The sequence below is a fragment of the Ailuropoda melanoleuca genome, chromosome 8 (genome assembly GCF_002007445.2).
Source record: "Ailuropoda melanoleuca isolate Jingjing chromosome 8, ASM200744v2, whole genome shotgun sequence".
Lineage (NCBI taxonomy): Eukaryota > Metazoa > Chordata > Mammalia > Carnivora > Ursidae > Ailuropoda > Ailuropoda melanoleuca.
In genome coordinates this window covers 40,891,489-40,916,036 of record NC_048225.1, presented here as the reverse complement: position 1 = coordinate 40,916,036, position 24,548 = coordinate 40,891,489, and the positions used below count along the sequence as shown (strand labels likewise).

At 36.2% G+C, this 24,548-nt stretch overlaps 1 protein-coding gene across 1 annotated transcript in view; it reads right to left on the bottom strand.

The window, feature by feature from the left end:
* The window catches only part of NOX4 (NADPH oxidase 4), a 175,996-nt gene that overhangs the window by 134,105 nt on the left and 17,343 nt on the right, over positions 1-24,548 (bottom strand). Inside the window, exons 3-7 of the mRNA XM_002927842.4 lie at positions 19,386-19,496; positions 17,665-17,749; positions 14,308-14,405; positions 10,660-10,687; positions 3,500-3,572 (exon numbers count right to left, since the gene is read on the bottom strand). Coding sequence (XP_002927888.2) covers positions 3,500-3,572; positions 10,660-10,687; positions 14,308-14,405; positions 17,665-17,749; positions 19,386-19,496 — 395 coding nt within the window. The remainder of the gene's footprint in view (positions 1-3,499; positions 3,573-10,659; positions 10,688-14,307; positions 14,406-17,664; positions 17,750-19,385; positions 19,497-24,548) is intronic.

The window sequence follows — 24,548 nt, the reverse complement described above, 5'->3', positions numbered from 1 at the left end:
ATATATATATATATATATATATATATACACACACACACACATATATATAGCAAAGTCCCTTCCAGGGCTTTCTATCAATTCTGTCATTAGCTTCACTTTCTTAGCCATCTTTGCAATTAAGTTCTATTCTGTTTTAAGTTACTGAAGCTTAATCATGTTAATGTTTAGTAAGCCACAGTGCCCCTTTTACTCCTCTTTGGAACGTGTACTTGGATGTTCTCTCAGATGAACTTTAGAATTGTTTTGCTAAGTTCAAAAACAAAATAATCTAGCTTGGATTTTGACAGGAATTAGAACAACCTATAAAATGATTGAGGAAGAACTCCATCTTTATGGAGTTATGGAATAAAGACTGCTTTTATTCAAATCTCTACTTATTTCTCTCAGTGAAGGTCTGTGTTTTTCTATATAGCTTTCAATAGTTTCTTATTAAGTCTATCCCTAGATATTCTATGTTTTTGTTGCAGTTGTGAGTGGTACCTTTTTATTTTATTCAATTTCCAAACTGATAACAGCTGTTACATAAAAGCCATTTTTAATATTTGTTTTATGTTCATTTACCTAATCTGACTCTTTAATTTGGTATAATACTATTTTTTCCCCATAGTTCTCTTGGATTTTCTGGCTAGACAATTACATATACCTTTCTGGAAATAATGTTGTTGTTGCATTTTTCTAATCATTATATTTCTAATAATTATAAATGCTTCATTTCTTATCATATATAAATAACAGTACAATTAAAAATATCACTTTGGTTTTTTCATAATTTTCTTAGGAATGTATCTTATGTTTTTTTGGTAAGTATGATCTCAGTTCTGGCTTTTATATTTTTTAATTCTATAGATGAAATTAATTCCTCGTTCATTCTACTTATTTTAATTCAGAACGAGAGCTCAGATTTAATCGCTACCATTTAAAGATCTATTAAGATGAAAATATGTTTGTATTCCTGTCACCTGCTATTAAAATATATTACTTATTTTAATAGCTTGACCACTAATGAACCATTGGTGAATTACTAGACTATATTCAACTACTCAAACTGTGGAGCCATTTATTCACTTCATTTCTCTAATGTTTTATTTCCTCACTGGTAAAGAGAAAAGGTAGAAGATTATCTCCATGATCCATGGAATCCATAGGGATTCCATGATTCCCCCAAGGGCACATGGGTGGCTCAGTCATTTAAAGCATCCAACTCTTGATTTCAGCTTAGGTCAGGATCTTAGGGTTGTAAGATCAAGCCCCACATCGGGCTCCACATCAGTGGGGAACCTGCTTGAGGATTTTCTCTCTCCCTCTCCCTCAGCCCCTCTCTCTCCTCCATCTCTATTGCTCTAAAATAAATAAATCTTTAGGAAAAAAAAAAAAGAATTCCATTATTACCCCAATAAAGCTTGGAGAAAAGTAGAGTTGGTTTTACAATATCTTCTAAAGAAATGAAAAATGGGGCACCTGGCTGGCATAGTCAGTTAAGTGGCCGACTCTTGATTTTAGCTCAGGTCATTATCTCAGGGTTCTGCAATCAAGCCCCAAGTTCGGCTCCACACTCAGCATGGAGTCTGCTTGGGATTCTCTCTCTCCCTCTCCCTCTGCCCCTCCCTCCACTGACACACGGGTGCATTCTCTCTCTCTAAAATAAATAAATAAATCTTTTTTTAAAAAAAGAAAGAAATGAAAAACTAAAGATTAATAACCATTCACTGAGTTATTATGAGCAGAAATGTAATGGCTCAGTTGAAAATAGAAGCTGATGTTTTTATTCCATTTTAAAAAACTCTCTCTTAATTTGGATTTTTTTCCTAGATTTAGAACCCTCATGTATCTTCAATCTTGCAAATAAATATGTCAGATGCCCTAATTTTCCTTCAAGAATACCTAAAACTGAAAAATGAATTCTTTTTAATGAATGCTTTACCTAACTAAAAGAAAATTTCTCCCCACAAAATTGGCACTCTCATGAACTGATGTTAAAGATTTGATTTGCCTTCCTGTAAGGTGATTTTTAATTTTTATGAAAGGTGTGCTTATTGTTTGACCCAGCCATTGTACATCTAGATTTTTTCCTTGAGACATAACTGAAAATGTATGCAAAGACATATGATAGGGGTGTTTGTTTCAGAATTGAAATACTATAAGAAATGGAATCAACCTACAATATCCAACAATGTATATATGATGATACGCAGTTCCATCAATGCAGAAAAATGTTCCTAATGGGTTTAAATAACAAGCAGATTTAAAATGGTATATATAATATGACCCTATATTGGTAAAATAGATATATGAAGAGAGAGATCAGTAGTGTGAAAGGAAGAAAAAGAGAGTGATGTTGGTGGAAGTAAGAGATGGGAAATGAGTGAGCAAGAGCAAGGAGGATTAAACCCATAATCCTCAACACCAGAAAGTTTATATGTTAATCTCTGAGTGGTGAGGTTACTTGTAACATTTTATTGTATGTGGATGTGTATACAGATGTGTTCAGAAGTTCAAGGATAGACTCATTTTAATACTCTGCTGGGTAGGGGCACCTGGGTGGCCCAGTCAGTTAAGCATCAGACTCATGAATTTGGCTCAGGTCATAATCTCAGAGTCATGGGATTGAGCCCATACGCAGAGTCTGCTTGAGATTCTCTCTCTTCCTCTCCCTCTGCTCCCCCCTCACCCAGCTTGCTCACACGCATGCTCTCTCTCTCTAAAATAAATATCTAAAATCTTTTTAAAAAATACTCTATTGGGCAATTATTTTCAATGGATGTTTATGTGTGTGCATGTGTGTGTGTTTCCATTAAATTTCACATCTCAACAAGTAGAATGATTGGGGATTTTTGAATATTATATATCATCTCTTCTTTTTGCTTTCTTAACCAAAAAGCTTGACCAGAAACATAAGATGCTATAAAATATTATGAAATACAGAACATATCCATCAGAAAGAACATTTGAAAGAGCTCATGAAAATGTATACCTGCAGTTGCTCAAAATCTCATAATGAGAAGAATAAATATGCATGCAGATATTTCCAGTTATTTTAGCAGATGTCAACTAACCATGTTTCCAAAGCTCCATTTAGAATACTACATTAAATTCCCACAATACAAACTCACACCAGGAAATGGGTTATAAAATAATTGTGATATATTCCTTTGCATATATGTTGAATTCAATGTCATGTCTCATAGACATACACTATCCTTCAGATTGATGACCCTGAAGAACTCAAATTTCCTTAGTCATCAAAAAGTCTCCACGTTTCCTTACCAACACAGAATATTTGACTAAAACAATAAAATTTTTCAAAAACAGGATATTTTATATAGAAATGTCTCTATTTCTCTCTTAGTTATCCAAAAGAGTCCATTAACCAGAATATTGATTGCATTGGCTAAGCATTCCAGTTAATCAAGACTTTTTCTACACATGAAAGTGAGGATAATCAGAGGAAAATCTAAACACTCTGGCCAGTAAATACTGAAATAACGACTCTGACACTCACCGTATTGCATATGTAGAAGCTGTAATCATCAGGAAGAGCACCAACACCATGCCGACCCCTGTCAGGCCAGGAACTATAAAAAATGTATATAAGTACATTTTGATTTAAACCATACAGAAAAAAAGTACAAAAATTATTACCTTAAAATCCAAAGTACTATGCTGCTCTGTGGGAGGCCCAATTCAAATCACCTCTCTCTTTTTATGTTCCCTCTCAAAAGAAGCCTTTTTAAAATTAGCACAGTTTCAAGGCACTTAAGGCAAAGTAGTTTTTCTACCTTTAACAGAAGAGTCCGCCTTAGTATATTCAAGTAACCCACTCAGAATGGTGAATGTGTACATACTTCTATAGGGACATGCTCTACCAAATGTACATACTATATCAAATGTCAGTAATGAAGACAACAGACAGAAATTAAACATATGTTTATTGGGGAGGTAGGGAAGGGGCAGCAGAAGGAAAGACTTCCAAAGGCATGAGGAAATTTTAAAGACAAAGACTAACATAAATATAATAAAAAAATATTATTATAAAAAAAAGAAAAAAAGAAAAATTAAAAAAATAAAATAAAATAATATAAAATAAGATAAAAAAGACTGAGTGTTAAGATACATTCATTATATTGATAGTGATGATGTTTTCATGGATATATGCAAGAGTCAAAACTTATGAGAGTATGCATTAAATAGATGTAATTTATTAGCTCTTAACTATACGTTATTAAAATTGTTTTAAAGGAGGAAAAAATATATAACAGGGCTGGGTTGACATGGAACACCCTTTACTGTTTTGGTTTTCTCCACCTCAGTACTAAAACTCCCTTCCTCTCTCAGCCCCCCTTTGATGGAACTAGTAGCTGCTTCAGTTTCAATACAAATAATTTCTTTTGGCCTTTACTATCTAGAATAATTTTAATGAAAAAGTAAACAAAACCTAAAGCTTTCTAAGAACCACAACTTCAAGTGTAGAACAAAAAAAAAATAGATTTCAAGAAAAAAAATTATAGTGTTGATGTTTTAAGAACACTTGCAGGCATATTTCCTTAGTACGGAAAATACACTGTAATCAGGGCTTCTGATGTGATATAATAACCACTTTTTAACAAAGAAAAAACTGTGCAAACGTGTTGGTTTTCAAACTTAATATTGACATGATAGATGGCTAAAAATCCAATGTTAGCCCAGATAACATATCCAAAATGAATGGCTGGTATGCTATATCAAAAAGAACTAAAATCACAATAGTCTCATTTCTTATTATCTTATTCCTACTAAATAAAATATCCTGTCTATAAGTTACCATTATTTACTCTTACAATCATACAAGCAACAGTTAAGTCCCAAATGCCCCAGCTGAGAGATTCCATCTTAAATCTACGTGGAAAGCTACTGAAACAATTGTATCTCCAAAAGCACAGACGTCCCCCAACTTCTCTCCTTGCCAAAGAACCACGTAGGAAACAGAAGGGCCATCATGAACTATAAGCCACTAACAGAAGCAGACAAGCTGGGAACAACAGAAGAGCAACACAGGTACGCATCATTAGAATCCCAACAGTTTAGAAACACTGGAAAATAACATTAGAAATCTCAGTAGAGTGGAAACAAGTTTCTACTTGTAAAGAGCCACATGAGAAATTAAGGAGTTCATTTTCGTATACTTAATACTTGGATACTCTTTCCTCCTCAGTCTTTCCAATGTACAGATTTGGAAGCTTAACAAGACTTCCCTTTCCTGATGTGCATAATCCAAATCATCTCTTCTTTACACTTCTTTCCCAGGGCACTCCCTTCTCCTCCTCTTTCCCATTGCCCCAAGCAAGTACTAACTTCCTAAGAGAAGAGAAGAAGACGACTGTACTAGTTCACACTAAAGGACTAATAGTACAGAAAAATGCTATTTGCAAATAACAACATGCGTATAAAATGACCCAGCCTTTCCATTCCCAAGTATTTCCCCAAAAGAAACACAAACATGTATCTACATAAAGATCTGTTCAAAAATATTCATAGCCACTTTATTTTTAACAGATAAGGTCTGTAGACAACTCAAATTTCCATCAACAAATGAATGGATAGACAATTGTGATAATATCTGTACCTGGAAAATTAATCAGCAGTTTAAAAAAAGTGAACTATATGCAATGACATACATGAATCACAAAAAAGCCAGACACTCTCCCCTCAAAAAATCCCAAGAGTATAAATTCTGTGATTCCTTTTATATAGTATTCTAGAATATCCAAACTATTCTCCAGTGATAGAAAGCAGATCAGTTGCTAAGAGGAGTAAAGGGCAGGATTAATTATAAAGGCACAAAAATCTTTTTTAGAATGACAGATATATTTGTCACATTGATTTTGGTCTTGATTTCACAAGTGTATACATATGTCAAAACCAATCGAATAACATAATTTACATATGTATAATTTAGTGTACTTCAATTATAACTCAATACATTTGAAGAAGAAAAAAAGAGGTCTTTCTCTATGGCCTCAAGTATTAAAAAAAAAAAACAAAACAAAAAACCTTATTTGACCAAATGAATAAATAAATGATAGAATCCCAGATGGCTCCATGATGTGAAATGTGTGGCTGGAGAGGCCTTTCTGATAATTATCTTGGGGTTTCATTAAATTCTACTGTGTCTGCACACAGGTTTCCCATGTGGTTCTAAATATGCCAAGACTAATTATGGAATGTCTACAAATCACTTACTCAGGACACCTAAAAAAAACGGAGTATGTTTAGTGTAGAGGCATAATTTCCAAAGCATATTATTTGAACATTAATTCCTTGAAGTATTACTTTCTATTACTCAAAAGCATAATAACTATTCCTTGAAGAGTCACAGGACACATTAGTAGATTAATGTCTCTGGGAAGTACTAGTTCCAAGAAGCCAGTTTAAATTTGAACAAATCTTTCCTCAAACATTTAACTAGAGAACTCCTTTTAAGAGCAGAACATGAAAAATGTATTGGAAATGTATTTTACTACCATGGAAGTAAAATAGTAGTAGTAAAATAGTTGACATCAGTTATTTGAAGATGAAGTAGACAGCTTGGCTGATGGGATGCACATTCTGGGATTAATGGTTCTGTTACTGTCCCTTAGAACAAACCCCAATCTCACTGGATCTCATCTGTAAACTTAGGAGAATCAACTCAATGCTTTTTAACATTCTTTCAGATTTATGAAGTTATCTTTTTTATCTAAAGGATTCATGTTTCCTTTCTAGCTCCCAGAAGTATAAAAAGACCAGAGTTTGTAATTTATAAAGTTATAGACCAGATCAATGAAGAAAAAGTTACTTATAATTAACAATGAAAAGAAAAAATTAGGGGTGCCTGGATGGCTCAGTAGGTTAAGTGTCCAACTCTGGATTTTGACTCAAGTCATGGTCTCAGGGTTGTGAGATCAAGCCCTGCAACAGGCTCCGTGCTCAGAGGGGAGTCTGCTTCTCTCCCTCTCTCTCTATTCCTCCCTCTGCTCACACTCTCTCTCTCTCAAATAAATAAATAAAATCTTTAAAAGAATTATTACAATTACAATGGTCCAAAAAAAGGGGGGGGGAAGTTCCTTAAGAAGCTATGATTTTCTGTCACTAGAATTAAACAAACAGGGGCTGGCTAAATGATTATCTGGATGCTGTAAAGCAGATCTATGTGTCTAGTAGAAGACTTAAACAACTGGCTTTTATCTTCAGTAAATATTCTCTGGGCGTCTGTAGTATACTGTTAAGTGAGAAGAAAAAATGAATCCTGCTTTAAAAGAAATCTCAGTCCAGTGTGGAAGACAGGATAAGGAGACAAATGCAATGTAGGCCATTAAGTGCTAAAAGAGAGCTAAGCTTGGGTATTTCCCAGGTACATCAAAGGGCACCCTAACCTAGCTTTCAAGGACAGCTCAGCTAAGACCTAACATATTAGCCTCTGTTACTACATACATTCCAGGAGTCAGGAAGCACAGGTTGGAAACGTCTAAGCTAGTCAAAGCTTACTGGGCAAAGTTACTTGCCAAAGTGAAGAACACTGTCTCTGAATCCTTCAAGTTATGAAGCAAAACCTATACTTGTTTCCTTAGGGAAAGACATGCTTGTATGTTTTTTCTTATTACTTTTTATCTGTTTATTAAATTTGTTAATTAGTTGCCTTTAAAATGAATGATTGTACTGTATTGCCATTTCTAGATGAAACTGAGAGATCATTATCATCTATATCCAGATGTGGTCAGAAATACACCACCTTGTACTCATTATCCTGTTGTTTCTAACATAACTGGAAACACAATCCTATTTGTTTATGAGGGTTTTTCTAATTGAAATTGGATACTGTGCATTTTATTCTCGTCATACAAGGTACTACCAAATTTGGAAATAATGTAGCAAACGTTTTAAAATGCATGTTTGAATAATCCAATCTTTTAAACTTGTTTTACTTTATAAATTCTTTTTTTTATTTTATAAGTTCTTAACTGAACTGCTTTTAACACTTCTTATTGAGTGATCTAACTACTATATTTTATGTCACTTGAACTACCACAGGCTTTAGTTTCTACAAAATAATCTTAATTTCTCAGTTGTAGATTACGTTGAAAAATATTAAATGACTGAGAAAGAGAGATGACTTTATGTAACATTAAACAAACTAAAATCCAAGAAATATATTAACTAATAAAAAATAGTCTTTATCACTAGAACAGCTAAGAACATGCATGCATTCCTCCATCAGAAACAGGGTTTTGGGGGAGCCTGGGTGGCTCAGTCCATTGGGCATCTGCCTTAGGCTCATGTCATGGTCTCTGGGTCCTGGGATCAAGTCCCACATCGGGCTCCCTGCTCAGCGGGGAGTCTGCTTCTCCCTCTCCCTCTGCCCCTTTTCCTGCTCATGCTCTCTCTGTCTCAAATAAATGAATAAAATCTTTAAAAAAAAAAAAAAAGAAAGAACGAAACAGGATTTTTCCTAGGCATTGTACCTAACAATGTTCAAAGATAGCTATGAAACAGTTTTAGTCATAGATATATTAGTAATACAAAGCTAGATTAAGTCTATTTCTAGAAAGCGGTCTCTTATTCCTTGTCATCCTTTGATTCTTCTTTGTTCTCTCACCTACTACTCAGTAGGGTCAATCAGATGCCCTCGAAGCTCTAGACTCATACTTTGGGGTTCCAGGCTGGGTTCCAAGCTGGGAAGTGAATGATTCCTTCTGGCCAGCATACAACTCCCTTCATGAAGTGATGTAGACTGGGGCACTAAAATGATGCTGACATGCTGATTTGGGGTGATTCCAGTTGTTTGTATTGACAGAAACTCCACAAAAAAATATGTACATGGAGCCCTGCATGCCCTAGGGGGAGCCCTGCCTCACACCTGAGAAACTCACCATCTGGTGGAAATGATTATACGTGTAAGGAAAGAAATTATCATACAACATAGCACTTTACTATGTATCTTTAGGAATCCAGGCCAACAAAAGAGATCAGCTCTGCCTACTGGAATCAGGGAGGAATTTGTGCATGATGGGGCATGGTCAGCTGAGACTGAAAGGATGAGCAGAAGTGGACTGGGTTAAAAAGAGAGAGAGAGAGAGAAAGAATCAGCTAAGAGGGTAGACAGAAGTTAGGTGCTGCAAGAAGGGAATTACAAGAGTGTGACGAGATGCCCAGAAAGGGTGAAACAGAAGCTCCTGAGGTACAGCGGAAGGTTAATGAAACATACTGTTGGGTCACACCACAGAGACTCTCTAGAATGGAGCCAGGAAATTTGTGTTTTTAAGTATCATGTCTAGTTAGTCCAACACCACTCATGGGAACTTCTGGGAAACAACATAGGATGGAGGGGTTTCACGCCATATGGACAGACCACCTGCTTCTATACAAGTATTCATTATACTTAGCTTCTTAATGTAATATCTTGGTCATGGAAGAAATCTTTTTCTATGTTTGAAAACTAAACTTTTTCAAACATTTTACATGTCCCAGTGGTTCACCTACACTTGGTACTGTAGAAAGTAATATTAAAACAAAGTTCTCGATTCTTTCTGTAAAATGAATTCATATGAACCAAAACATACATTGATTCATACACAAGGTTTGTTTTTTCTGTTTTTTCTCCATCCTATTTCTCATCCAATTCTTTTGGCTTAAATAAAAAACATGTTTTCAATGAGCAAAGTTGTAAGCAAAACTAAAATTGTGTTCCTAAAGAGAAAACTGTAAAATACTTTGTAAGTAGCAAACATCATGCATACATAAACAGGGAAAAAAACATATTTTATAAATCTAAATACACAGTTGTGAAAAGGAAGGGGAAAACACCAGAATTATTGCTATTTTTATCATAAAACTGGTTGAAGAGAAAAACAATACATTTGACAGAGCCATGCCTCAGTCTTATATGCAATCCTGATCCTTAATAGGGTGTTTATGATAGATAAGCCTTAATGACAGACCATCTCAATGACCTAATTGTCCTTATCCGTGAAATAATGTGCTAAAAATCCCCCAAATGCAGTTTTCTGTTTCATCCTTATAAATGTAGGGTTGAGAAAGAGAAGAATTTTAGTAAGAATTATACTAACATCGGGACAAAATTTTGAGATGTTTACATGTACTTTAACAAATGAATAGTCTAGACTGAGATTTCATGGACAATATGCTTCAGAAGGAAAACCAAATTACAGATGAAAAAGGAGACACGTTTCAAGAAAAATAACCGATTTTAATGACTGTTCATTCCTCCTCTTTTTATATAGGTTTTAAGATCACCAATTTTTAAATTACTGAGTTATAAGAACTACATCGATAATCAGGGTGCTTGGTGTGTCTTTCCAACACTTGAGGGTAGGAGACTATTTCATGTATATTATCGCCAATATTACTCGCCACAGCCAGGGCACAAAGCAGGTCCTCAATAACCATATGGCATCACTGTTGTCATTGGAGAAACATATGGAAGGCAAATGCATTTACTTACTTATACTCTTCATTCATTGTAACACTTGCCCCTGTTTTCATTGCAACTTATGTTTGGTGACATATGTTCTGATTGCAAATTTTCCACACTATATTTTACCATACATTTAATTGCTGTGTAGTTTGATGATGCTTATTCTCAAAGATTTTCCTGACTGCAGAAAGAGAAATGGAATACCAACTTACCAGTTGTGAAGAGAAGTTTTCTAGGATCCTGAGAAAAAGGGAAAAAAATTTGACTGAAAAACAAAACATTGATAATGTAAAATTCTACAAGGAATCTGCTAGGTATATGATCCATGAGGTATTTAAGATAGTGTTCTCCCAGTGGAAATGAGAAATTCCATCGAGTTTCATAAGTTTTCATGCAACACAGGTTCTGGAACCAGGATATTTGGGCTGGAACCCTGCCTCTGTCACTCATAGCAAGTTTCAGAATTTCCCTAATTCAGTTTCTCAGCTGAAAAACCAAAAAATATCTACCCAAGGGTCACCTGAGTGGCTAGGTTGGTTAAGCGTCTCCCTTCAGCTCAGGTCATGATCTCAGGGTCCTGGAATTGAGCCCCACATCCAGTCCAGTGTCGGGTTCCACGCTCAGTGGGGAGTCTGCTTCTCCCTCTGCCCTTCCCCCTACTCATACATACACACTCTCTCTCTCTTTCAAATAATTTTTTTTAAAAATCTAACACAGAGAATACTGTCCTTTTGAGGAAAAAAAGCACTTGGTAAAGAGTCAGAAAATGTAGACTTTCATCTCAATGGCTAATTCAAGCTAGCAGCAGTGGCCTAAAGCCCACTCTTTGACCATTTGAGACTCAATATCTTTGACTATAATTTGGAAACATTAATATATACTTTGTCCACCATAAATGCCAAACTGCATCTACAAGATGTCAAGACAGTGAGAATCAAAAGTAATAAAATATGTAGAGAGGGTTATCGATGTAAAGTCAATGCAAAGAATACTAATTGAATACTTAACAATGTTTCAAATACCATGCAAAGTAGTGATGATATTCAAATAAAGAGGGTAGGTTCCTATTACTCAGAATTGTAAAAAGTAATATTGTTAGTATAATCTGTCCTTTGAACTACATCTTTCATGGTGAAATGGACCTTAGGCAACTCCTTTTCTATCTTCTGGAAAACTGAGGTCAATCCCCGGGAGATTTGGGGATTTGTTTTTCATCCTAATGGTGCTTAATATTGCACAACTTCAGAAATTTTTTCCTAGGCCTCCATTGACTCTGGAGCCAGGCCACCCTATATTCAAAGTGGGAAGCCATTAATATGAAATAATTTCAGAAGCCTTGAATAAGGGCCACTTGCCCAGCAATAGCTCCTCATCCTGTTGGGGCCAGGCTTCTACCTCTGCCATTAGGAATGCAGCTCAATGGTAACCTAAAGGAACCTAATATATAAACAACTAGCGAAAATACAAGACCAGCTGAACAAAGTGGTAATACCAGAAATATGAACAAATAGCTGTGGGAACTCAGAAGACGGAACAATTACTACTGGCAGGGAATAGCAATGGAATGTGAGAGTAAGAGACAGTTTTTCAGATGACAGGATGAGGCAGATTCGGCTAGGCCATCAAGAACGTGCCACCCAGGAGCTGGAGGGTGAGTCACTAGAAATATGGAGAAGACACAGGGCACAAAGCAAAGGACAATACGGTACGTGGCACAAATCAGCATTTCTCAAAGACAACTCAGGTTAGGCTATATCTGTTTATGCATGCAATGTGTGTGGGTGTGCGTGTGTGTTTTCATCCTCCTCTAGCACACTGTCTAACACCTACTAGGGGCTCAAAAATATTTATTAAAATAAAGAGGAGAGAGAGAAAATAAGAAAGAAGGAAGGAAGGAAACAAAGAAAGGGGAAATACAAATTAAAACCATGAGTTACCATTTTTCATCCATCAGATTGGCAAAAATTAAAGAGAAAAACAACTGAGGGGCAGGTATAAGCATTTTGACAAACTTGGTAGAAGTGTGTCAACTAGTGAAGCCTTTTTAGAAGGCAACTTGACAACGTCCAGCAAAACTAAAAATGTACATATCTTTGAAACCAAATTCTAATTCTATGAATCTGCCTAGTGGAAACATATTAAAAAAATTAATTTATTGGAGTGTGGTTCATAACGGAAACTCAAAAACGACCAAAACATCTGTGAATAAGGAAAAAGCTAAAAATAAACTATCACACATTAATATGAAGAGAATAATAGCTCTCTATTTTCTGATACAGAAAGCTACAGTCCATGTAATTATGGAAACAAGAAAATTGTTGAGGAATAGGTTTCATAAAATGCCCCTCAAAATAAAAGAGGATAGAAAGTTATTAACCGTGGCTACTTTTGGAGAAGTTTTCACTTTTAAACTTCATTTGCTTGAGTGTTTTAAAATATTTTATTAGGGGCACATACTCTTCATAAAATGAAAAAAATAACTAAAAACCTAAAATGACTAAAAATATTGAAACATTTTATAATATTTCAAGTAAACAACACTACAATGAGAGAACCATTATAGTTCTTAGAGACCTAAGATGACAGAAACCAAAGAGAGAAGCAAAGAAGGAAAGATAAAGAGGAAAGTGGATGGCAGACATAGGAAACAAGAAAGCCCACATGCTGTGGGCTGAGGAGAATAGAGGAATGGGGGGAGACAGCGGGAGACAGAAACAGTGGTGTCTCCAGTTCTGGGTTGTAGAATCATTACATACAAGAGCTTCCGGGGACATGCGAAAGACCTGGCTTTGACAGTGGCTCTTAATTCTGGGTGCTCACCCCAATTAGCTGGTGAACTTTCAAAAAATATCAATGCCTGACTCCAACCCAGACCAGTTAAATCATATTGGCGTTTTTTTTTTTTTTTTTTTTTTTTTTTTTAAAAATATTAGTGTCTCATCAAAGAACTTCTCAAAGGCTGCTTGCTATTTTGGTTTCGTGATTTGTTTCTGTGTTCATTGTTAGTTTTCCCTTTGTTTTGTCCTGGGAAGGAGATCAAGCACAGAATCACAGCAGTATTAATTTCAATAACTCCAGTCATATGGAGTTGGGGAAGATGGAGAACAATCTTACGAAGTCACTACAGACTTAGCAGAACAGGGCTGGTGATCCAATTCAATACCCAGCAGTTGGATTTTTGATGCAGTCTCGGCGTGAAGGAAAGACAGACTGAGGACAGGATGAAGTCCTGAGTGTAAGAGAGCTAACCAGGGCTGTATGTGTGTTCATCAGGCCCTCGCCTGGCACCCTGCACATATAATTTCATCTCATGGGTGGCTTCCTGTGGAGAAAAGCAGCCCTTAGTCAGACACTGCCTACTACAGAACTCAGCTCAAGGTCTCCTCTTTCAAGGATTAAAACAAAACCAGAGTAACCACTAAAACTCAGTAAGATTTTTTAAGTCAAATAAAGAGATGATCCAGGATCCTCAAATAGTCGAACTGCTTTTCTGCCCTTTTCCCCCAAGTGCAGTATCTGACTTATTAAAAAAACTACGCCCTATGAAGACACTATGTATAGTCTCCACTGGCTGGGAGCCAGACAACGCTGCTGGCAGGCAGAAGGCCGGCCTGAGTGGCAGCCATCTGAACCCCGCAGAATTTAGAAAGTAGACACACTCGAGCTCCCGTTTTCAGCAGGAGAGACTGTGAAATAGTAATTACCTATTTTTTCTATTGAAAAGGAACAAAACTCAACTTGACAACTGCATCTTAACAGCACTCAAAAGGAGCAGCAAGGTACAAATTTTCTGTGAAAATCACAGACCTTCATTAGTCAGCTCACGCCAATGAAAGGAGGAGAAGACGGAGACCACCCACCTCATCTCGGTATCTCGCTGCGTTCAGTTCAGTGAAATCCTCACTGTAATTCACTGAGAAGTTGAGGGCATTCACCAGATGGGCAGCCACATGCACACCTGTGGAATCACATGAGGCGCAAATCAGTGGGATTTTCATGTACGCTTTCCTCTCCCTAAGTAAACACAGGGTCAAACTTTGACAGCTACCTGAGCAATAAAATGTTAAACTGAAAAGGGAAATTTTAAAGACAGAAAAAATCTTGATTATAGACAGTTGAGTATTAGAAATCATGTAAAGAAACTGAATTTTCAAAGGCTAAAATAAATAACCCTAGCAAGTCAGGGTTAGGAAACAACACATGTCAGTGTATATAATATTGCCTGGATATTTGAGTTTTTCTACATTTTCCTCCTCTCCTCTAGCTCCAAATCTGTTGTAGGTCTTGTATGCTTCACTACTGCTCAACCTAAAATATAGGCCCACTGAAAGACTTTTAGCCAGTTAAAATTTCTCACAATCCATAAATTCAGAAGGAAGTTTCTAAATTTCTTAAACCTCACAGTAAAAGTGTTGGTAATAACTTCATTGGGATTAAAAACTCAGGAAAACAATAATTACCATTTAATAATCTACCTACACTGGCACAGTTAACAGAGCTCAGCCGACCGAGAGCTCACACAGAAGATGGAGGTGTTAGGAAATTATTAGAGAGTTAAACACAAATTAATTTTGGCATGACCAGGGAAAAGGAAAATTATCCTGAGGAGGCTGGCCAAGGAAGGAGCTAATGAACTTGTGCATTGGATGAGAACACCTCCTCCATTCCCAATCTCTTCTTATAGGTGAGGTAAGTTTCAAATTAACAATATATTACAATGTACTAGAAAGGACAACAGACAATTCATTGGAAATCTGGTTTTCTTGGCCACACTGCTTGCCTACCAACACCGCAGGCTAGTTCTCTCTAAAATGACAATAATATGGCCCTGTTTATTTGACTTAATCATCTATTTATTTGACTTAATGAGATAAGTGACCTGAAACTGGCTAGTGAACCACTACAGTCTATACCGATACAGGGCATGTAGTTATTCAACAGAAAACGTGTGTAGAAACTGGAAAACTTCACAGTTCTCTCCAACTTAGCACATGAGATGTTGATACACCAAGAGTTCTGAAGGACTCACAAAGACAATAGAAGCAAGAGAAGGACGAGAATGCTAACTAACTTCAAAGTTAGTTAAAGGATTGATTAGCTCCTGCCAGAATCAAATTAGAGGAAGGAAAAATGTCTCATAAAAAGTGGACAGGAAGTTCGAAGGGGGTTAACTAACAAGCAAGGACAGAGTTCTAAGGAAATTTTTAAGAGGCTGCCCAGGTGAGCCTCCACTATGGCAAAAGCATCAAACCTTATTTAAGCAAAACTGTGTGCGTCCTCTAGCTTTATCGCATCTGAAATGTGCAAATTTAAAAAAATCTCTTCATTTTAAATTAAAGGTTTATATGTTAACTACATGCTTTATGGCTCCTTCTTTTTGAATTCCCCTGAAAAAAAGCCCTAGGTACTAGTTGTCTGAGATACACCCTTAAGGGATACATTCACCTCTTTAAAGGACCTTTAAGGTCAAAAGAAATCAGGGCTTCTAATTTTAGGCAGCAGGGAGAAAGCCAGGCCAGACATTTTAAATAGATTTTGATTTAATTCTCACAATTTAACTCTCACAAACCAATGAAGTGAGTAGAAATATCCCTATTTCACAGAGAAGAAAACGAAGGTTAGAAAAGGACACCCAGCTAAGGTCAGACAACTAGTGGGTGGCAGAACGCAAACCGTCTGGAATGTGTGTTCATTCATGGCAAGACTCTACACGATCTCAGTCTCTTGGTTGTTCTCCAATTGAACCAGAATATTTGGACACAACTACAGTTTAGAACAAATCAAGTTACAAATGTGTCCACATCCCTGACCCTCCTGATTTCCTGACATTTCACTCCCTCTGTTCTAACCCAGCCCTGACCCTGGCCACACCCTTGGTCCTCATCTCATCCTAGACTCTTACTCCATCCCCAGCCTCTTGAGCAGTATGGAGTCCTAATCCCCATCTCTCACCTCCAGAGGTGGGACCCACCAATAAGATGTCCAGGGATTAAACAGTGCAGATGCCTGTTTTGACAGCACTTGGCAACTTTTTTAAAAGCTGAGAGCTTAATGACCTCTTGAAAGTAGCTGCACCAAAACATGTCTGATTCAAAATAGCCATACATACATATCCAGATCAAATGTCCCTGGTGTCAAAACAGCTCTGTCCTATCAAATAGTGACCGGCGGGAAATGTCAGGTACTATGCCACTGACATAATTAACCCCAAGATTGTAAATTATAATAACTAACTCCAACCTAAAAATTTCCCATGGGTGATCTCATTTTTAGTCTTCAAAACTGAGGCAGGTGCTACTGTCAATCTATTTTATGAATAAAACAACAAATCAAAGACCAGAGAGCTATGTCACATAGTAAGGTAGAAGGGAAGTTGGGATAGATCCTACACAACCCCATCTCCAAAGTCCACATATTTAATTAATATGTTTATCACTGTCTGTTCCAAAATTTGAAATATATCACATAAATATTCAGAATAAAAACTTATTTTAAAATGACTCTTTTAAAAACCAAAAGATTCTCACTTGGTATTTTAACTTGGAACTTAACAGGATAAATTTCACAAACATTTGACATTTAATACCAGGTATTAATATCAAAGAAACATTTATCAAATATACTTTTTTTTAAAGATTTTATTTATTTGACACAGAGAGAGAGAGACCAAGCGTACAAGCAAGGGGTGTGGGAGAAGAAGGTTCCCCACTGAGCAGGGAGCCTGATGTGGGACTTGATCCCAGGACCCTGGGATCATGACCTGAGCCGAAGGCAGACACCCAGTTGACTGAGCCACCCAGGCATCCCTATCAAATATACTTTTAATGGAACCACATTCTATGAATGTACATTTCGCATTCTAATTTGTATGCATTTAAAGTCCTATCATATCTTTATTCTTAAACCTTAAAAACTTTTATTCTGTTTCTTTTAGTGTTTCTAAATGAAACATTTTACTTTTAGGAAACAATTATTAACAGCTTGAGGGCCAACTCTCATACATTATAATGTGAAAACTATATATATAATGTGTAAGACATGTTCACTTTCTATAGCACCATTAGGCAATTCTCTTTAAACACATGGAAGAGAAAATTAAGGTATGTGATGAGAAAATCACAAGTTGGTAACAGCAAATAATTTACAGAACAACAAAAATACCATTCATAAAATGTGTTCTTCTAACATAATGTTTTCACATCTTTTGGTTTTCTCACCTGAAAAAATACAGATAGTCACACCACAGGTTATATGGAATGTTCTGCTTTTATCCAACAATCTTCTGGTTCTCCTGCTTGGAACCTAAATAAAATTTGGTATGGTGAAAAATAAGCAGGAAATAAGATACGTGTACAGAGTTTTTCACTATAGCATTGTTTATGATATCAAAATTTTAGAAATACGGCAGAGAGAGGCCTAGGAATTAAAAGTTGGTGAGATGAATTATAATATATCTAATAAGTGGAACACCCAGACCATTACAGAGAATGTGAGAAGGCTTATTACTGATATGGAAAGATGTGTCATATATATGGCTAATAAAAGAGTGATAACACATAAACTATACTATAATCCTATCTTGTTTAAAATTAATGGCATTCTATGCAAATCTGAAGGTATTTACCCCAAACTGTAATCTGTGGTTGTTCTAGCACAGTAATATTAGGAGAAACTTTCACTGACTACTTTACATATTTCTGGAATGGTTGAGTTGTACAATATATATGATTTCTTTTTGTAGTCAAAAAATAAGATGACTTTCAAATGAAGCAATTCCATCTATGGTTTTAAATGCCTTCTTGAGCTTATAAAAAAATAAAATGTCAAGCATCTTTGAATACCTATGTTTCATATCAGGGGACCGTTCTTTAAAACTTATTTAAATACTGAGAGACTTAGATGGGCACTTTTCATTTCCTGCCATTCTCTTCTCTTTCTTCACGCCAAGCCAATAGCCAGCCTTAGGTATCAAAACCTAGCATTTTACAGTGGTAGGCAACTTAGAGAAAGAATTATTTCCACAAATTACTGCATTAAAAGTAAAGAGTTTCTAAATATAATTACGTGAAAAGGTTGAGGAGTTTTACTGCAGTAAATCTGCTCATTTGAACCACACAGAACATCAAAGTGACCTCATATTAACAACCTCTTTTAAAGTATCAGTATTGATCCAGCAGTGCCTTACTATTTCAACAAAGAAAAGAAACACACACACACACACACACACACACACACACCCCAGGGTAACCGAAGATAAAAAATAATTTCAGTTGAGTTCTAATTTCCAAAGTGCTTTACTATTCCCTCACAACCTTCATTTTACATCGCACATGACATTATATCTTAATCAAGACATCTTCTCCAAGACTATTATATAGCTTAAAACAGGCATGTATGTGAAAAGGAGATAAATTGCCACCAACAACAGTAGTCACTGTATATTTTGCTCGAAGTCCACAGGGCTCTATTTTCTAGTTTTCTCACCAGGAGAAAACTAGATGAAAGCACAGGATCTCAATTAGGCATAAGAGTATAGTGGAAAAATCTCAGAACTGGGACTGATCTGAGCTCTGCCATTTCACTAGTCCCATGATGTTGGTCGAGTTACTTAACCTCTCTGTGCCTCGGGTTCTTCATCTACAAGACCGGCAGAATCATTGTGAGGATTCACAGTTACATCCATGGAGTGCTTAGCACAGTGCCTGATATCACTATTCATAGCCATTTCTATTATCCACTACCTTTATCTAGTATTGCAGAAGAGCTCACTGATCATCTTGACAGGTGATGCGGTCTTTACTACCATCTGGTAGATGACAGCACATGACAGAAATCAGTCTATTAGATGGTCAGATCATGAAAAGTAAGTAGTACTAACATGCCACTGTTCCACTTGATTTTTGTCCTGGAATCTGCGACTAGGAATTTTTGTTCTTACCTTCTGGGATCCTCGAAGGTAAGCCAGGAGTGTCCGGCACACAGGTAAAAGGATAAGGCTGCAGTTGAGGTTAAGAACAGACGCGGAGGCTCTGCTTAGACACAATCCTAGCTGAACAAATAAGGCAAGAGTCAAAACACAGTCAAGGCAAACACAGACTACAAACTTGCTGCAGACCTCACCCTGCTTCCTCTTTAAGGATCATGGCAAAATGCCAACTTCTTCGAGATTTTGAACAACCATCTAGCTTCCTCTCACCAAAAACCCCTAAAAGAAACCGGTCTCTTTCTGCTCTGCACTTTTCATAAAACTTAGTCTCCCCTCACTTCTACTAGTGTTATAAACACCCGAGTACATTTTTTCTGGTGTGAAGTCAATTTCTTGTGGCACACACCCCCCCAATACTGTTGTGGGTAGGAAGGGCCCTCCGGAGCCTTGGTATATTAAGCATCTCCACACTGTGGTGCAGTTGAATCCTTTTTTCACCAATAATGTATCAAAAATTTCAAACAAAGCTTTTTCATTTGTATTCTCTCTAGAACTCTCTGACCGCATAACCTCCTTCCAAACCACTGCCTGCCTGCCTGCCTGCCTTTCAGCTCTTCACCTTACTGACTCTACCCATCTTTCAGGTTTTACCTTAAGCACTAATGTGTCTCCAGAGTTCTTCTGTGACCCAAAACTAGGAGAGACCCAGGTCAGCTGTGCCCATACAAAGATAATCATAACCACATTGCGCAATATTTTTTTCAAAGAATCAGAACACTTGGTGTTGAGGCCATACTTTCTGGCAACTAATTTTAAATCAAACTCCTGCTAGACTGTCATCTGCTATTGTGTGGTACGACCTACATTCTTCATATAAATAGTGTATCACATGAAAACAAGAGATGGGGTCATATCTGTACTCTTGTCCTAAAATAAACATAAAAGTACTTTATTTTAAGGATATTGACTAAGAAATATGTATAAGTCAGATGCTTGTCTTATCTTAAAATTATTCATGCTCCTGAGATTTCCAGCTTAATTCTTGGCAAAATAGCAACTCTCTTACAAAATGTTTGTTGTCAGCACACGCTGTATTGTTCCTGAAGGGGAGCCAGGGTAATAAGTCATGTCAGGAAAGCAATAATTTTCATTGACTTATATAAAAAGTAATTAATATTTCCAGTTAGGTTATTTCTACACCATGAGTTAGAAAATCTTAGGGATATATTGCAATGACTATACTAGTAAGTAGACAAATAGAAATAATCCCCTCTAGACTATTGAAAAAAATGTTAAATATAATATTCTCACCTCACTCAGCAAAGTTATTATTTCAGAGTGATGGGTTTTTGTTATTTAGGCCTCCAGAGAAATAGAATAATTGTTATCTCTTTGATCCAGCATCTGCACATGATAAGAAAATTTTAGCTCAGGAGATTTTAGATGATAATTTTATCTGCAATTTTAATGTACCAGGACGATAACTCACTTAAAATTTATCAGCTAAAATCTATCTTATATGTGTAGGACTTAAGAGATACAAATAAATTATCCAATTTTCTTTTTAGTTCAATGATTTAAAGAAAATTCTTATATTCTTCATTTTCTAACCATTTATTGCATGTCTGGAAGTGTTTTCTTGTTGTGCTTACATTAAATCACATAGTAATTTAACTCAAAGTGGCTTTACGTGTCCCCTTAGGATAGATGGAGTTTATCTTGGCATTCCACTTCTTAACAATGCTGTAAAATCTACCTGGAGATTTTACCAAGGACTCGTTTCCTCATGTATATTTGTTCCTGAATATACTTAGTTTTTTCAACTAAGATGAAAACTTCTTTTTATTAGGTTATCAGAGTACAAAACTCCCTCCTTCGGAAGCAATGGAGAGAGTGAGGAACATGGAGACAGATCACAGTCAAGGGCCGCAACATAGGAAATCACGTGATCTACTTACTACGTGGGTAACAACCTACAGCGAAGAGCATTTGTTTCATTTAGTCCCAATTAACACATAACCACTGTAAGAATAATCTACCTCAAATGTTCACTAGAAAGAAATGACCGTCCCAAGTTATGTGGCCAGGTCCACTCTGTAACTGACTCATGTTACCATGCCTAGAGCACTTAACAGCTACTCGGCTTTTCCAACTTCATTCAAGTTTGTTGTCACTAGATGGCAGTGTTACTTTCACGTTTCAAATCCTACCTGTCAAGGTCTCTAAAACGTAATTAAGTGGGAATTCCACATGTAATTTCAAAACTATAAATATATTTTAGATGAGTATATACAAATAAAACATAGCTTATTTCTTTTTATTGACTGAATGTCTGTGCCCCCAAAATTCATGTGATGAAATCTAATGTCAAGAAAAAAAAGGAGAGAGAGGAGAGGAGAGGAGAGGAGAGGAGAGGAGGAACGAACGAAAGAAAGAAAGAAAGAAAGAAAGAAAGAAAGAAAGAAAGAAAGAGAGAAAGAAAGAAAGAAAGAAAGAAAGAAAGAAAGAAAAGAAAGAAAAAGAAAAAGAGAAGGAAGGAGGGAGGAAGGAAGAGAGAGAGAGAGAAAGAAAGAAAGAAAGAAAGAAAGAAAGAAAGAAAGAAAGAAGAAAGAAAGAGAAAGAAAGAAAGAAAAAGAGGGAAGGAGGGAGGGATGGAGGGAAGGAAGGAAGAAAAAGAAAAAAGAGAAGAAAAGAAACCTAATGTCATAGTGTTTGGGAGCTTTGGGGAGGTAACTATGTTTAGATAAGATAAGGAGAGTAGAGGCCCCATTATAGGATTAGTGCTCTTGTAAGAAGAGGAAGAGACCACAGACTCCATGTCAGGACACAGCAAGAAAGTGGCCTTCTGCAAATCAGGAAAAGGGCTCTCGTCAGACACCAAATCTGCTGACACCTTGATCTTAGACTTCCCAGCTGCCAGAACTGGAATAAATATTCTCTTAGCCACCTGGCCTGCAGTATTTTGTTAGAGCAGACTGAATTAATGCAATCCTAAAGAACATCATAAGAACATATGCCATTGGAAGCAACTTATAAGGGTCTATAACATCTGGGTATAACAAGTGCTTGGTAATTTTCCTAAAATCTCAAATACATGGTTTCTTATCTTAAATCTGCTACTTAAATCTGCTATTTAATAACTATTCTTCTTGAGCTAGTTAACTGTTCTTTTCTGTCAAATTAAGAAGGATAAATGTTCTTATCTATAAAATTAATATAATACGCTATGATATAACAATCATACTTCTTAGAGCTTTTGTGAAAAGTAAAACCTGTCTAAAATATGCAAGCACTATATAAAATTAATTTATTGCCTTGGGGTCGCTGTATCACATCCTTTCTCTGAATATTCCCCTCTGTACTTCTCTAGTAAGTTCCACTTACATTATTCATTCGATAAATATTTACTATGATATGCACCTATCCCAAGGCACTGGGAGTTCAATTGTGAATGAAAAACAGAGAATGCCTATTCCTTAGGATGTTTATATTCTAGTAGGGGAAACAGATACTAATCAAATAGCTACATAATCAAATGTAAATTCTAACAGTGATCAGTGCTGTGAATAGAAATACAGAGTACAAGCATGTGTAACAAGAAATGAAAGCTAAATAAGAAGGTCAGGAAGCCTTCCCTAATTAAGTGAAAAGTGAACTGAGATTTTGAGAGTGAGAGCCCAAGTCATTCGAAAATTAGAAAGACATCCATACGGAAAAAAACAGCGTGAGAACAAATGGGATCATAGTGTATATATGAGAACTTAATAGTAGGTCAGTGTGGTTGGGGTGGAAGTAGAGGGTGATTACAACATAAAACTGGAGAAGTGGACCTGCTGGATTGTGTAGGTCACATTAAGAATGCACATCTTTATCCTAAAAATCAGGGCAGAATGAATATGTTTTAAGCAGGGAAGTGGTATAAAAAGATTAGTCTTTACTAATGATTACTCTGACTCAAGTATGAAGAACAAACTGGAAAAGAGTATTTGGGGCAATTACATTACTTTTGTGTAGTTAATCATCACAAAAATGTCGTTTGAGACAAGGATTGCATTTTATGGTAATTATGACTGAGCCTTGCATACACAAAGGATCAAGTTTTGACTAAATATTATGATTATCAGTAAATTTATTTTGCCAAATAATTTGCTAAAACATGTACCTCTGAACTTGGAGAACTAAAAGGGCCTCTCCCACATCCCACCATCCACCCAGAGTCTAAACCCTTCTATATGACCACCATAACCAAAGTAATCCACATTCCGTTGATTTTTTCCAGAGATAGAAGCCTCTTCCACTGTCAAAAACTTCTGTTTTGCTTTCTTACACTTGCATGAAGTCTGTCTCTGTGTCTCTGCCCACCAGGCAGCTCTAGATAATAATATTCCTAAACTGAAGATAAAAGAACAATGACTTCCTAGTCCAATCTTGTTTTCTTCATGTGAAACACAATCAGTTGCCTCTGAAATTCTTGAAATAATTGTTAGACTCCCTCTCATCTCTATGACATTTCCCAACTCTGTCAGAATTCAGCATATCTTCAAGATATTAGTTAACATGGACTAGTAGTAGCAGGCAGTACTGAAGCGCATCATCTCCCTCACAAAGCCCATGATCTCTGCTAATTCTAAGACTGTGCTATTTCATAGGGCAACTATGTTACATAATGGCTCATCTTAAGTGTACAACATAGAGATTTTCTCACATGAGTTGCTACCAACCAATGACACCTATCCTACAGTGGAAAAAAAACCATGAAGGTGAGAGAGAGCAAGTACAAAAATCCAAGAATGGATTGGGTTTAGCATAGTCTATCATATTGGATGTAAACCCTATATTCTGACATTTTCCTTCTCAATTCTACTTTAGCTGAAAATTTTACATTCATGTTTTCCACATCTTCATCTAAGTTCTTGATAACACCATTAAAGTATAACAAAATCCTGTTGAAACTGCTGACTTGCCAACTACCTTTACAGTAAATTAACTTTCAAATGAACATTTTGCTCTCAAATGGGAATTTTCTCAACAATTTTGAGGAAATATGACATTCTACATGTAAATATCTATGCAACACTATTGTTCAAAGGGATTTGAAAAGGCCAGAGAAGTATTAAGTTTAAATAACTGGTCATTTTTCTGTAGCTACCTCTTAGCGAGTCAATAATTAGTTGA